Source organism: Gymnodraco acuticeps, unplaced genomic scaffold (assembly GCF_902827175.1).
Source record: "Gymnodraco acuticeps unplaced genomic scaffold, fGymAcu1.1, whole genome shotgun sequence".
Classification (NCBI taxonomy): Eukaryota; Metazoa; Chordata; class Actinopteri; order Perciformes; family Bathydraconidae; genus Gymnodraco; species Gymnodraco acuticeps.
In genome coordinates this window covers 487,822-501,852 of record NW_022990949.1, presented here as the reverse complement: position 1 = coordinate 501,852, position 14,031 = coordinate 487,822, and the positions used below count along the sequence as shown (strand labels likewise).

The window sequence follows — 14,031 nt, the reverse complement described above, 5'->3', positions numbered from 1 at the left end:
AGAGTAAATGGATCAGCAGCTGGTCCGATGTTGTTTTATTTTTACCTCTCTTGGTCTCCACAGAGGTGATGGCATCTATCAGCAGTGGGGCGTTGGACTCGGAGTATTCCACTAACACCAACAACAGCTTCAGAGTTGTTTTCACCACCAGACGGAACTAGAGTGGGGGGAATAGGAAGTTAAAAACCGACACACATACAAAAAGATGTATGCATTATGTGGACCAGCCTGTTAAAAATCTGTTATTTGTTCCTATGTTCGCATCACAAGCCATCTTTAAGTCCTTCTTATTTATGGGCTTCTAGGCCAGAATTAAAATTATATACACAAATAAAACGGTCCATCTTAATTTGTTCAAATAATGCTTAATCTATATTTGTGAATATTATGTTGTTTACATGTTTGTTAGACCCTATACATTAACAATGAAGTCCATGTTACGTGTGCTTTAGTTTAGATGACTCGATGTAGATGTAATTCCACAAATAGTTTAATGATAGGGAGTTTATGTGTCGTATATGTGCTGTCATATCTTTGTATTGAAAGCAAATAAAATTAAAGACATGTTATAAGAAAAAGCATGTATGTTTTTCTGGGTTTAAATAACAAAAATAATGCTTGCAAAACGATAAATGGGCCGCTCAGAGTGTGTGGTGGTTTTTGGGGGGATTTATTGTGTGTATGCTCAGCTGTACCTTTGAGCCAACAAGAGTGTATAGCCACTGGATTGTCTCAGCGTGCGCGATGACACCGTTCATCCCGTCCACATACAGCATGATCTGCCCCAAAGCTGAGGAGAAGGGAAAGAAAACAAAACTAAAAGTTAGAGGCTCGTGACAGAAATAGAATGACAAACCAAGCACACTGAGTGGAAACATTAGAGCCTACAGCATTATGTACAGTTGCTATTAATATCAGGGGGAGAAAGGGACTTTCCTCTCATAAGCTTCAGAGAAGAAAATGAAAGAGATTTGGAAAGTAAATTGTTTTCAGACTAAGTTGGTATCGTTTCTGAAAGATGTTCCCATTGCAGAAAAGAGCATTACGTTTGTTTTATATATACATGAGTCGACATGTGTTTGACCTTTCCTACTAAGAATTAGCAGACCACGCAGTACTCAATATTTATGTTTTCAGAAGCTATACACAGTTTAGGATTATCAAAAATGGAAAGCAACAAGGTATATTAAGTATAAGTACTTTGTATGAATACAATTATGTATTCTGTTTTAGTCAAATATGCTATACAATTCTATTTTGTCTGATTTGAGAGGATATATTGTCATTTTTACTCAATGCATCTGACATCTAGCTACCAACACTTTGCAGGAAGGAGTTTACAGACAAAACATTAACAGCTTTGAATTAGGTCGTATTGTGAAACACTAGAATACTCAATAGTGCATAAAGTTACACCTCAACCTGCTTGTACATTAATGAAGAATATACGATAAAAAGAAAGTATTTTAATACTTGAGTACATTAAGCTAATAACACTTCTGTAAAACAAAGACAAAAAGTCATTTAATTGTAATGGAGTCATGTAATGTTGTGGTATTTCTACTTTTACTATAGTAAAGACTGTGACTAGAGGAAGTGGGTAGCACTCATCATCAAACAACAGCAGTTCCCACATTTGAGAAATAATTGAATGAAAGTCAATAAAGCAACACTGAAGTCCCCGTTTTAGATGTCAGCTGTTGCTGTGGGTCAAAGCACACTGCAGATTGCGTTACACAGAAAGCATGAGTCAAGGTAAGAGGGAAATCCTCAGATCTAATTTCAAAATATGTTAAATCTTAGTTTCTGTGGCAGGTGGACTGAATTCATACTCAATATGAGCGAGAGAAGCAGGGAGCAACTGTGCTTCAATCTTTCTCTACTTTGCATTTGGCCTCAAATTCAAGACACACTTTTACATGTGGACAGAAGGAGCAGAGGGCAGATACCGGCCGGAGGTGCAAAGAAGCTGCTGAGGCCTCACAACTATGAAACCGTAGAGAGTAGAAACTTCTTTTTAAATGAAACAACCTAAAGTGGATTTCTGGAAGTTGGTAAAACAAAACAAATGTCTACGAATGAAGACTAATGAGAGCCTGGGGCAATTCACAAGCTGGATATGCAGCTTAGTCAGAAAGTAGAATACAAAAAAATGTACTTTGATATGTAGTAGTGATTCAGGCTTTTTTGTATCTCATAGGAGGGTTGTCTAAGTAATACTTGTATAAATAGATTTAGAAGTGAGTGTGGTGTGTTTCTTTACATTATAATACTGAGTATCCTATACTAGTAGGTAAGAAGCCTTGCAATACAGCATTTGAAAGATATTATTGGAAAAGGTAAGAGACAAGTGTACGTCCGACTAACACTTGTCTGATTGACGAGCATCCTACAGGTGGATAAATCCAATGGTCTCTGTGGTTTCTTTAAGTAAAAGTGTGTTTAAAGTTAAGGCACTAACTGTGTTAACTGGTTATAAATACACTCACACAAACGTGCTCTTTGAGAGGAAACTCAGCTGCTTTTGAGTCATAGACTGTCCCAGCTGTTGCTGTCAAAGCACAGCCTGGATCGTATTACATTCAACCCTTGCATTGAAAGTGAAAGAGACATCTCACCTGTTAAATAAAAGTTTTTGTGACAAGCGCAGTGGACCAACAGAGCCTACAAACACAGAGCAAGAGAAGAAGAGTGGAACTTTTATTTTGCTCAACCATGTATTTGGACTCAAATTTGAGAATGGAAGTTTTATCTTCCATTCTTGGACAGGTGGTTAAACCCTATGACAACAAAACAAACAAGACAAGAGCAAATATTTTGTCTCTTGAGGACTTTCACCTCCGACAAATCTTGGTGAAACAACAGGTTGAGAATGAATTGTTCATCGATGAGAAATACTTTTTTGACCCGCAGTATGACCGCGACTTCACTGATCTCTCTGACTTTGCTGTGTGCATGAGAGGTGACGAGCCTTACGAGCGCCCCAATGGTTGGTACCGCATGGCGTTGAAGGTCAGAGGCAAATATCCAGATGGAGACTCCTGGTTGGGCCCAGACGGATGGAGGAGTCACTCTGTAGCTGGAGAGTGGCCGGTCTCCTACCATGGGACGAGCTCAGATGGAGCCAGAGGCATCATCAACAGTCACTACAAGGCTGGAGATAGAGCTTTATATGGAAGAGGAATCTACTCAACACCAGACATACATGTTGCTGAGAATGAGCTGTATGCCAAGACCTTCCAATCAAAGAAGACGGGGAAAAGCTACAAAGTGATCCTGCAAAATCGAATCAATCCTGAAAGAAGAGAGGTATGCCGAAGATCTGACTACTGGCTGATTCCTGTTGATGAAGGAACGCCTGCCTGGGAGGAGGAATGGATAGCAGAGAGAGCTATTCGACCCTACGGCATTCTGATTCAGGAGATGGAGGACGAGGACGAGGGCGACAACGGAGACAACTGTAACGACGACGGAGATGACGGTAACGACGACGATGGCGAAGATTATGGTATACTTGGCAAAGTTTTTTCCTTATTTTCTGCAGTTCTAAAGATCTTTGACTAGAGACGTTGAATATTTCTAGTTGACTGGTTCTCAAGGGGCTTTCAAAAGCTTTGTTCAAGGCTATTTTCGTAACTTTGACTGTTATCATTTTGTCAACACAATTTTAACATTTGCTTGACTTTTATTTTAACCTATTGAATAAACCAATGAACAAAGCTGATCAACCACAGGGACAAAAATCTCTACCTTAGTAACAACAAATTAAACCTAATTTCAATGTTTACTTAATTTGTTCCTACTTCGATGGAGAAAAGCTGATTTTAAAACAGTGTTTAGGTGCCTTAACAACTGTCGGTAATAATTATAAACTTTTTGCAAAATGTTGTTTAATCAAATTAATATCTGATTAATTTATGTTTCTAAGTGTCAGCTGCTTTGAACTGTATTGGAAATATAACTATTTTACACAGTAGATGTAATAGAGAAATTGAGTTATTATTGACCTTGTTTATTATAGAGTACTGATTGTCTGTGTCTTATTATTAAAAGTTACATTACCATCTGATCTTGCTTGCGTTTGGTTCATATAAAGTGTCAATGTATAGGTATTAATATGTGAACTGACCTGACTAACATTCAGAGACATTTTGTTGAATTTCTTTAGTTCAGATTTTTATTTCAGGGATCTTGGGGGATTTCCTACAAGTTTTTAAATGGACAGTTCTACTATTTGCTGATACAGACCACACCACTTTGGTGCAAATTATTTGAAAAGTTCGTAAGTGTAATAAATGGAAAACTCTGAACTATGAAATAAACCCAGGATAATAATGCAAATCCTGAATCGTTATGAGAAACAAACATTTTAAATTAATATATAAACAGAAACCGTCACTTGTATTGTTATGAAAGTATTCCCATCTCACTGAATGAGCTTTGAGCTTAGTGCTAAAAAAAAAAAACTTTCTAAAATAGCACACACCCTAGTTTCCTGTTCAAACACGGACACCAAATGTTGCACTAAAGTTTCTGTGAAGACAGAGTTCAGCTCACACACAGTGAACAAGAGAAGAACAGAGACACTTTGCTCCAATCCTCCTCAACCACATATTTGAACATGAAAGTTTTATCTTGAATTATTGGACTTCCCGTTAAACCCTTTGGCATTGAAACATGCATTCCAACTGGCAAGGGACTGAATGAAACACCTGAATTCAATACGTTTGTCTATATAGTGTACGTGTTGCTACTGTAAGAGATTGTTATGCCAAGATCTTCACATCGGACACGACGGGGAAAAGTTACAAAGCGATCCTGCAAAATCAAATCAACCCTAACCTACTGTAAGACACATCTGCGAATAACCTAGATACTGGGTTATTCGTTTTATGGAAGGACTGCCTGCCAGTAATGAGAAACAGCTAGTAGAGAGAGCTATTCGACCATATGGCATTCTGATCAGGGACATTTAATTTAAAACAAATATTGAACAATGACTGGAGAAATAACTCGTTTTTTTCCCTAGATATGTTATGTAGATATCTCATTCTCTCATCATAAAAGTTTCTTTTTTTTACTATTATTATTATAGTTGTTCTTATAGCTTTCTATCTTCAACTTATTTGATCAAATCATCAGCTCTCGTGATATTATGATTGTTCACAAATGTGGTTAAGTGTGAAAAAGGAAGCAAAGGCCTCTCTTAGTAAGTAATCCATATTTTTATGTTTCACACATTTTATTATTTCACTTTGAATCGTTTATTCTTGTTATTATTTGACATATGACACACTTAAGCTTTAATTAACTGTATACAATGCTGTATGTATTTCTAAAAAGAGAGACAGTAAAGAGACAAAGGAGGATGTTTAAGCGAGAGTTAGACAGAGACAGGAAGGATGTGGGAAAGAAAGACTGAGATAGAGAGAAGAGCTGTACTTCCACACTCAAAATCAAATTCTGTTAAAAAATGGTTTGCAAACCTTTGTTAATGTTTAGTACAAGTAAACATTTATGTTGATTTTTTAAGATGGAAAATCTGCTGATGCATTCAGGTTTTTCTGATTATATTTGTGTATTCTTTGCTTTTTTTCATGCCTTTACCCAACAATCATTTAAATATGTTTTACCATAACTGTCATTATTCATACTTGTAAAACTGTATCAGATTACAGTTATCAAAGAGGCAGGGAAACTTTACCTCTCAATATGTAGTTCTGGTAGTTCTGATCAGCTTCTGCGCCCACTTTGATGAGACAGGTCAGACCTTCGGCCATCACAAACTCATGGACCAGGTCTTTGTCATCCTGGAGTAAAACAGGGGGGAAAAGAAAGCATCGGACAAGTAAGCACAGTAAACACTGGTTTTATACTTTGAGAATCACACAAAATCCCTCCTAAAACTCACAATTGTAATCTATTTTTAGAAAATGCAGGTTGTATTCTCTTTTGTTACCACATGGTGTCAGTGCTAGGACTAAAGACAACAGTACATCAATGTTTCATTCCCCAGAACAGCTGATACATACACTCCACATGTGTTTAGCAATTTGTCAATTTAGACTGCCATGTGTCTAGGGTAAACAATAAGCATGGAATCTGGGAGAAAACTGCCTTTTCTTAAATTGTTTTAACCAAGCTGCAGCAATGGAACGACAAAGAGAAGAGATAGATGTTTTAATTGAACTGACAAGATATTTTATGCTGTTGTCTCGTGAAAAAATGAACATTTTTGGAGGTGAATTTAAGTGTTTGCAAATGTAATAATTGTACTTAAATGCTGCATTAGCAAGCACTTGCATTGCTATTTATTTATTTTTGTTATAGTTCGGTATTCTTGTGATCTTTTGTGTTCCAGAAAAAGCACATGGTGTTTTATGTGGCTCACTCCTCTCATCTTAAAATAAAGATTCACACAAACACAGAGTACAAATACACCCCACACACAAAGGCCTACACACACCCACATATATACACACACACAGGGAGAGAAACGCCACGTTGATGGAGATCCCTGTCATCAGGGAGGCGCATGGTGGCCACAATAACTAACTGTATTCTGCAACAACAAACGGACAGTAATTGCATGTGAAATATGCGTGTTACCTGAAAGATCTGCTTTAGAGAGAACAGGGCCCTTCTCAAGTCACGTCCATTGGAGTTATACAGTCTTTCTGGAGGGAGAGAGAGACAAGGGAGTGGTCATTTTCAACAAACAGGAATAAAAAGCTCATGTAAAAAAACTGTTTCCCCATTATTTTAAGCAAGTGTTTTTTACATAATCTGTTTGTATTGTTCCTTTCCGTGTGCACCTTTCATCTCACACAATCCTCATATGTCTCATGAGTCATGACTAAGTCAATAAAACTTGGAAGTGAAATGAGTCTCAGCTGTGCAAGACTTGCGCAATAGTTTGATATGCAGAGGAAGGCCGGAGGTAGATGGAACCAATCGCACCGCTCAGCTCTGATCACCTGAGGCAGGCACTTCATCACACACTTTGCATGGTTTCTCTCTTTATAACAAACACACACACATGCACAAACACACACACATTGCAGTGGTGATTAGAGCTGTATTGGAATGTTAATGAGCTGCTGGCCGGGCTTCAACGGTGAGGTATTCAGGTCACGACATGGAAAGCACTCAGAACCAACGAGCTCTAACACCATCACATCTGATATTTAGCCTTATTATTTCTATACATGACCACAAGACATCATTAATAGACTTCTATCAAACTACAGGGCCATAAAAGTCTGTGTACTTTCATATCTCCTATGGTAGCATTGCATTAAATAGCGAGTTTAATATATATTTCTACGACCCTATCCTATATAAAGTATGTATTACCCTGACACCATTAGAATCAACATAATTCTAGTAGGAGCAAAGGTGTGGGTATATTTTGCTGTTGATATTTAATCTGAAAATGCATTAATTAAAACCACAAGTTTCAATACAAGCTTTCAAGTTGCCTGGTGTTGGGCACGCATCAATTCACTTTGTCTTACTGTGGAATCCTTAGTGTCCCGAGTGTATATCTGTGTATCCATATATATACGTACGGGGGCTTTACAATTAAAAAAATATACCTTTCATGTGAAACATAATACATATTTTTGAAAATAATGTGCAATAACGTTTTTGAGGCTGTACTGCTGTACAAATAGTACTATTATTTGCATGTACATAGTATACCACTACAATGATCGGACAGAAACACATATTTTATATTAAGTGCATTAAACCCAGAGTCTGTGTCCATACTGTCCATTTGTGTGTATGAACTGTGTGCAGGTCTGTGTCAGATGGGGCTGGGAGACTGTGTGTGTAAACCAGAGATTGTATGTTGATGATATATCTTCACTCCATCAGGGAGGGGTTAAAAGTCTACAGAGGTAAGGGCCTGCTGTCTGTAGCTAAGTGGGAACCATCGCTAAGCTAGACGAGGCTAACACAAGATCAACATCATTATCATTACGCACAAAGACTACAAATTACCAGCCTTTCTGTTTCTCCATCTGCGGGACGCTTTTTGTGAGTTCAGCAGCAGCATTCATGAAATACATCATGGTAGTCTACAGCAGAGATAATCAAATGAACCACATCATTAGAGCCTAGGGGCAGCTGGTGATGAGTGTCAGTGGGAGGAAACGAGTGATTCTCACAAATAGGTATAATAGCAGGAAAATAGAGGGAATAATATGTATAGATACTAGTAGGCATGAAAGATGTGGACTTAATAAAGGGAATATAAGGAAAGGAAATGAAATGGCAAGACAGGTCAGGAAAGAAAAAGGAAGTAAAGGATTGAAAAAGAAAGGAAAGGAAAGGAAAGGCAAGGAAAGGAAAGGAAAGGGTATGATTGAGGCCAAAAGCTTCTGGGTAATTGAGGCAGAGGTGACATGGAACTCCCCTTCCAAAGATACACAAACTAAATATGTTTCCTGCCATGTATTTGAAATAAAACTTTGGAATTTGTAACCTTTTCTGAGCCGGCTGATATAAACAAAATCAATATGACAGGGGTCATTTAAGCATAATCACTTTGTGGCACAGAGAAAAACCTGTTCAATTCACTTTTCCCCTTAACCTTTTGATTACAGAACCACTTAAAAAAAACAATGAATATATAATCGACCCCTCATTTGGGTAAACAAACAATTGTTGCATTTTCCTTATTCTCGTTTGTCTAGTATTCCCTGGAAATGAAGTGGCCTCTCAGTGATTCGAGGAACACTCGGCCCTTCAAGGTCAACGTTCAGTCGGTCTCGTGTAATGTTCATGGTCTTTATCAGGTGCTGTCAGAGTAACCTTTAGCAAAACGTCTGCTGCCCATCAGGGTCATGTCAGCAGTAGCGATAAGCGATTCATTATGGTGTAGCCTGCTGCTGGTGATGCAGTCAGGTGTGACAAGGTGGGTATTATTATTAGCTAGATTGTACAGGGACAACCATCTACAATGTAAACACACACTAAATCAAAAGTTCAGTGAACACAATTTTGGAATTCAACAATTCTTTAATGTTCAGCAAATGTAAACATGAAATATGAAATGGTTCCACACACTCACATAGTTTTATGTAAGAATGTACCATCTCTATAATATCTTAAGAGACAATTCATGTACTCTGCCTATTGGTTGAGGTCCCCTTCTTTAACAGAATTTCTTGAACCAAATGTCTTAATTTGTTGATACCATTTCTTTTAAATTGCTGACATGAAAAGATGTTTTTTGCACAGCGAAAAACAGTCTCACATCCATGCCAACTTTAAGTTTGCCATGGCGATACTGTGTAGTCACTTGATGGTGGCTAATAAAGTCTTGTCAACATAATTACCCCTCTGCTCCAGAGTCATCAGAGTTTGACACGCTAAATAATCAATGGTCCAATTTCCCATTGGCACAAAAGGCTCCAGCTGTCTTAACGCTGTGTGTCTGGAGCGATGGTGCTTTCAAGCTGGAAATAATTCAAACAAATGACTCTCACCTTCAACTTCTGGGCCAAACAGCTTGGCCTAACAACTCTGCATTTCTCCAGAGGGAGACTGAAATAACAAACCAAACACAAACTAGGAAGATAACACATCATCATTTGGTGTGAGTTTTTTTTTTACTTGCCTAAAGTCCATTTGTTTGCCTCTTAACAAATGTTTTTTTAGTTATCAAATAAAAACAAAGTATTTAAGTTATGAAGTAAATACATCTGGAGTTAGCTGACAACTAAACTCCTGTTTCCAGGCTAATTTAAATACTAATTTCAGCTCATCAACTTTACCAGCATTTCTTGTGAGTGCCCTATCTTCACATGTGCAACCTTTAACATGTGAAAAGGAAGCGAGATGGTTCTCTCTTAAGCTACTTCCATTATCAGCTTCAGAAAAAGTATGCGTTTCATTCTTTTTTCACCAGTTGTCTACTCAAATGATTTGCATGATTTGCATGATTGCTGAGCCCTGTAAAGAAGGTGCCATCTTCGGGTCTAAGAGAGAGATTAGTCAAATCTGAGAAAAGATGGGAGGTTTTCGAAGTGAGGATTTGCCTGTCAACGTGTCTTGCTGGTCATTCTCCTTTTTTCCTGGCCCTTGATTTTATTATTGTCACAAGAAAAGCTGAAACACTCACTGGGATGTGTCATTGTGGTTTGTACGCAGCTTGTGTATAGTGCGTGTGTGTTTGTGTATATGAGAGAGTGTTAGCCTCTGTGTGTGTTCACTGAGAGCAGACAGACAGATGAAGGAAAGACAGAAAGGCACATTTTCTTTATAGGTTCGCTTGGAGTTTTACTGTTTTGTTTTGGAGGAATTGCAGTTCTATCCATGACCTCACATGCACTGCAATATGTCCGTCTTTAAATATTACATTTTCTTAAAGCGGGGGCAAAATCAACCAGCAGAATTATGAATCCACTTGTTCCTGTTTTAAACTTATTATCAAACAAACCTCTTGGTCCATATGGCTTTGATGATATTTAACAACACACACAACCTATGAACTGTACACTAAGTGTCTATTCTCCATAAGTTAAAGAGCCTCTCCCAGGGGCCCCGGCTTTTTCTATAATTAGAGCTTTATGGGGACATGGAGTCCAGTTACTGTGGGAGCTTCATAGGGTTTATCACATCCGAAACACTGTGTGAGGACCCAAGAAATATGAAAAGATGTCTATTGTGCATGTATTCAATTATTGTATTCATTTATCATTCTTTTAGAGTTTAAAATCCCTCCAGAAAAGAAGAGAGCAAATGCATTTGTTTCAGAATATAGAGTAAAAACAGTGGCAGAACCCGTATTTGCATTAGCGTGTGTGTGTGTGTGTGTGTGTGTGTGTGTGTGTGTGTGTGTGTGTGTGTGTGTGTGTGTGTGTGTGTGTGTGTGTGTGTGTGTGTGTGTGTGTGTGTGTGTGTGAGAGGGTTTTCCCCAGGGCCGAGGTTGTCTGCTAGTTCGTTCAGGAATGGTCAGATCCCTCCTTCTCCTCCCGCCATAATGAGCTTAGTGTTGTGACCCTTCAGCTTCGACTAATCCCTCAACATTTACTGCACCATCTCCACACAGGAAAACACACGGGCCATCTCAGGCTACAGCAGGCCTACTCCACAGCAGTTATACTCAGAACTGCACAGTACTTATTTGAACTGCTGCGACATATCGATGCTAAATCGCAAAGTTATTTAATTGATTGAAGTCTAATTCTGATTAGTTGGCCTCAGTAAATGGAACCAACAGTCTACTACTACTACTATGTTTAATCCCGGAGATCGAACAATAGCTCAGCTCAGCAGAAGTTTCTTGAAGTCAACCTGGTTACAGAAATAGTGGTGTGAAGGTGAGAGTCTGCAGGCTGAGAAGAACATTTTGATTATCTGTTTGGCATTCAACATGAGCTTATTAAAGTCATTCATAAGCATCAAAAACCTACAGTATGTTTGTGTATTTTCTGTATTTCAGAGCGTAATTGTTGGCCACAGCAGCAGCTTGTTTTTTAAAAAGCTCTTAAAACCTGGAGTACACAATCTGCCCATCAACAAATGGAAAACAGATTATTACAAATAGCGGAAATGGAAGGGAATTAAGCAGCTAAAGAGCCAGATACTCTATTTATCTCTAGCTATTAAAGACTATACAGAAATAAAAGCAACAGACTGTTGGACTTACATTGATCTGGCCCAACTTGAAATGAATGCTAATGTTGCGTAGTATTTTTCTGATTGTGCCACTGTTTGCTAACATGTTCTCCATATAAACCTGAGGGAGATGGTATGCATGCTCAGCTGTATTTATAGCATGTTTTCACTGCTCCCTAGTGGTCAAGGAATGTGTTATCGCAGGTTTAAATAAACATGCAACTGACTCAAATGCATTTAGAAATGAAAGGGCTAATGAAGAAGACTATTGAAGCCATTGCAAGGTTATCTTAACATGCAGTTTCTCTGCTGAGGAAGTTAGGGTATAATAATAACTTGAGGTTACAGACGCTTAATTCATGTTGTTCTACAATCTTGGAAGTAAAAGTAAAAGATCAAATAGCCTGTTTTATCACTTCCAAATTCACTTTCTAGTACTACGAAGAAACCACCTAACATGTTTTTCAAAAGGGAGATGGGTAGGAGATATACAACTTCTTCAAACGTTGGTAATAGGCTCCCGCACTTTATCTAACTTGCAAAATATAAATACATATACGGGACGTTAAGACAGGTGATGCTTCTTTGCAAGTGTTTAGCTGAGATGTTGAGCCTAATTTCCCAAAGGATCATAAGAAGTGTAAAAACAACAGATTTGACAGATCCGTATCTGTAAAACCCAACTGTTCCATCTGCAGCTTGGCCAATTAAAAAACTAAATGTATTGAAACTGTAAAAGTTTGGTTTATTTAAAGCCAATGCAGTAGCACTTTAAACGGTGTGCTGATGTAACTGCAAGTATATTTGCTTTATGGTTGATTTTACTCATTGTAAGTCAACTCGGATAAAATCATGAACTTAATGAAATGCAATATAATGTAATGAGTGGCAGAAACACATAAATAAATAGATTCAAAGAGGCAAACCCCAATCACCAACATCACAGATATAAAGGTGGAACCTCCTCGCCCACAGCATGCATGTAAATCTGATCAGAAGGAGGCACTGAGGTCAACCAAGGGTAATATTCTCAGGACGGCACAACTGTCTATGGGTCAGGCGAGAGAGGGAAGGGTCTCAGCTGGTGGTCTTACATGTAAGCCCAGTTATACCCGCTGACTTGTGTTTCTGGAGGATTTCGTTGCACCCCACACGGCTGTCTGGGCCAATCAGTCAGCTGGCTTTTAGACAAGGTCTTCAGTGGGATCTAAAATAACGAAGTGAGAGGAGCCCTTGGTATAATGGCACGCTGGAGAGCTTCATTTAATCCCAGGAAGTCTTTCCCTCTCTGCGCTGATATCATGCTAAATATAGGTGGGTGGGTTGTGTTCTACTGTAACAAGCCGAGAGACTGAGTTCAATCTGTGGACAGGTCATGCAGTGCGCCGTGTGTGCAGCCCGAAGGAAAGTCAAATGCACGATACAATTCCAGTTGTTGCCAATGCAGTTTCACCTGTCGTGATTTCTTATATCAACTAATACACTTTTGTTTCCAACTGATCCTCTTAAACAAGGAATTTCACACCACTGGCAGATTCTTCTTTGACGCCTTAAAATGAATCCTTTAAAATGTCTCTATAAAAAGGTTTGCATTTTATATCAGTACCCATGTGCAAATATACTGTCGGTGGAATTTCCTTGTTGGAGTTAAAAGGATAAATAGTCCATCAATCATAATGTAATATAGTTTGGACAATAATGCATGATTTCAGTCTCATGTCAAGTGAAAAGGAACGTTTGGCAGGCAGCAAAGGCCACACTGCTGAGGATAACTCGGTTATTTTGCGACTTTCTATTTTCTGTCTGTTGGTCTTGGCCTACAGCGCGAGTACTGAGGCTGTTGATGGCACAGATGACGATAGAGGCCCCATGAGCTCAGTGTGCCAGACAGAGAGGAAAAAGCGAAGAAGAGGAAGACCTCCAAGGTTTCACTGTAAGATTTCAGAAGATTTAAAGAGTGGCGAAGGACATAAACAGAGATTTCACTACACACATACCCACACACAAGCTCTGATGCAGTGCAACAACAGAACCTAAATGCAAATGCACTGAGAATGAGAACACTTGGGAGAACATGAAAACAAACTTTTTATGCGATTCCCCTATGAAAGCAAATGGCGGCTATATTTTAGAGTTAACACACCAATATAAAGTACATACCTACATGCACTATCGTATAATGACACACGCAGTTAAACATCTCCAGACTGTAACCTTGAACCCTGATGAAGGACATCAGCTGTGAGGGAAGCTCAGAAGCAGATGTCTTCAGGAAGGAAACCTACTGCCACATAAACACATTCAAACACATAAAAATACACACACGCTCACAAACGCAGTATGTCCCGACAAACTCAAAGACCAGAGCGTGCCCTGTGCCCTTCACATGCCCCTGTCACC

At 38.7% G+C, this 14,031-nt stretch overlaps 1 protein-coding gene across 1 annotated transcript in view; it reads right to left on the bottom strand.

The window, feature by feature from the left end:
* The window catches only part of fhod3a (formin homology 2 domain containing 3a), a 61,111-nt gene that overhangs the window by 27,771 nt on the left and 19,309 nt on the right, over positions 1-14,031 (bottom strand). The window contains 4 exon segments of the mRNA XM_034235050.1: positions 46-157; positions 696-790; positions 5,705-5,810; positions 6,610-6,677. Coding sequence (XP_034090941.1) covers positions 46-157; positions 696-790; positions 5,705-5,810; positions 6,610-6,677 — 381 coding nt within the window.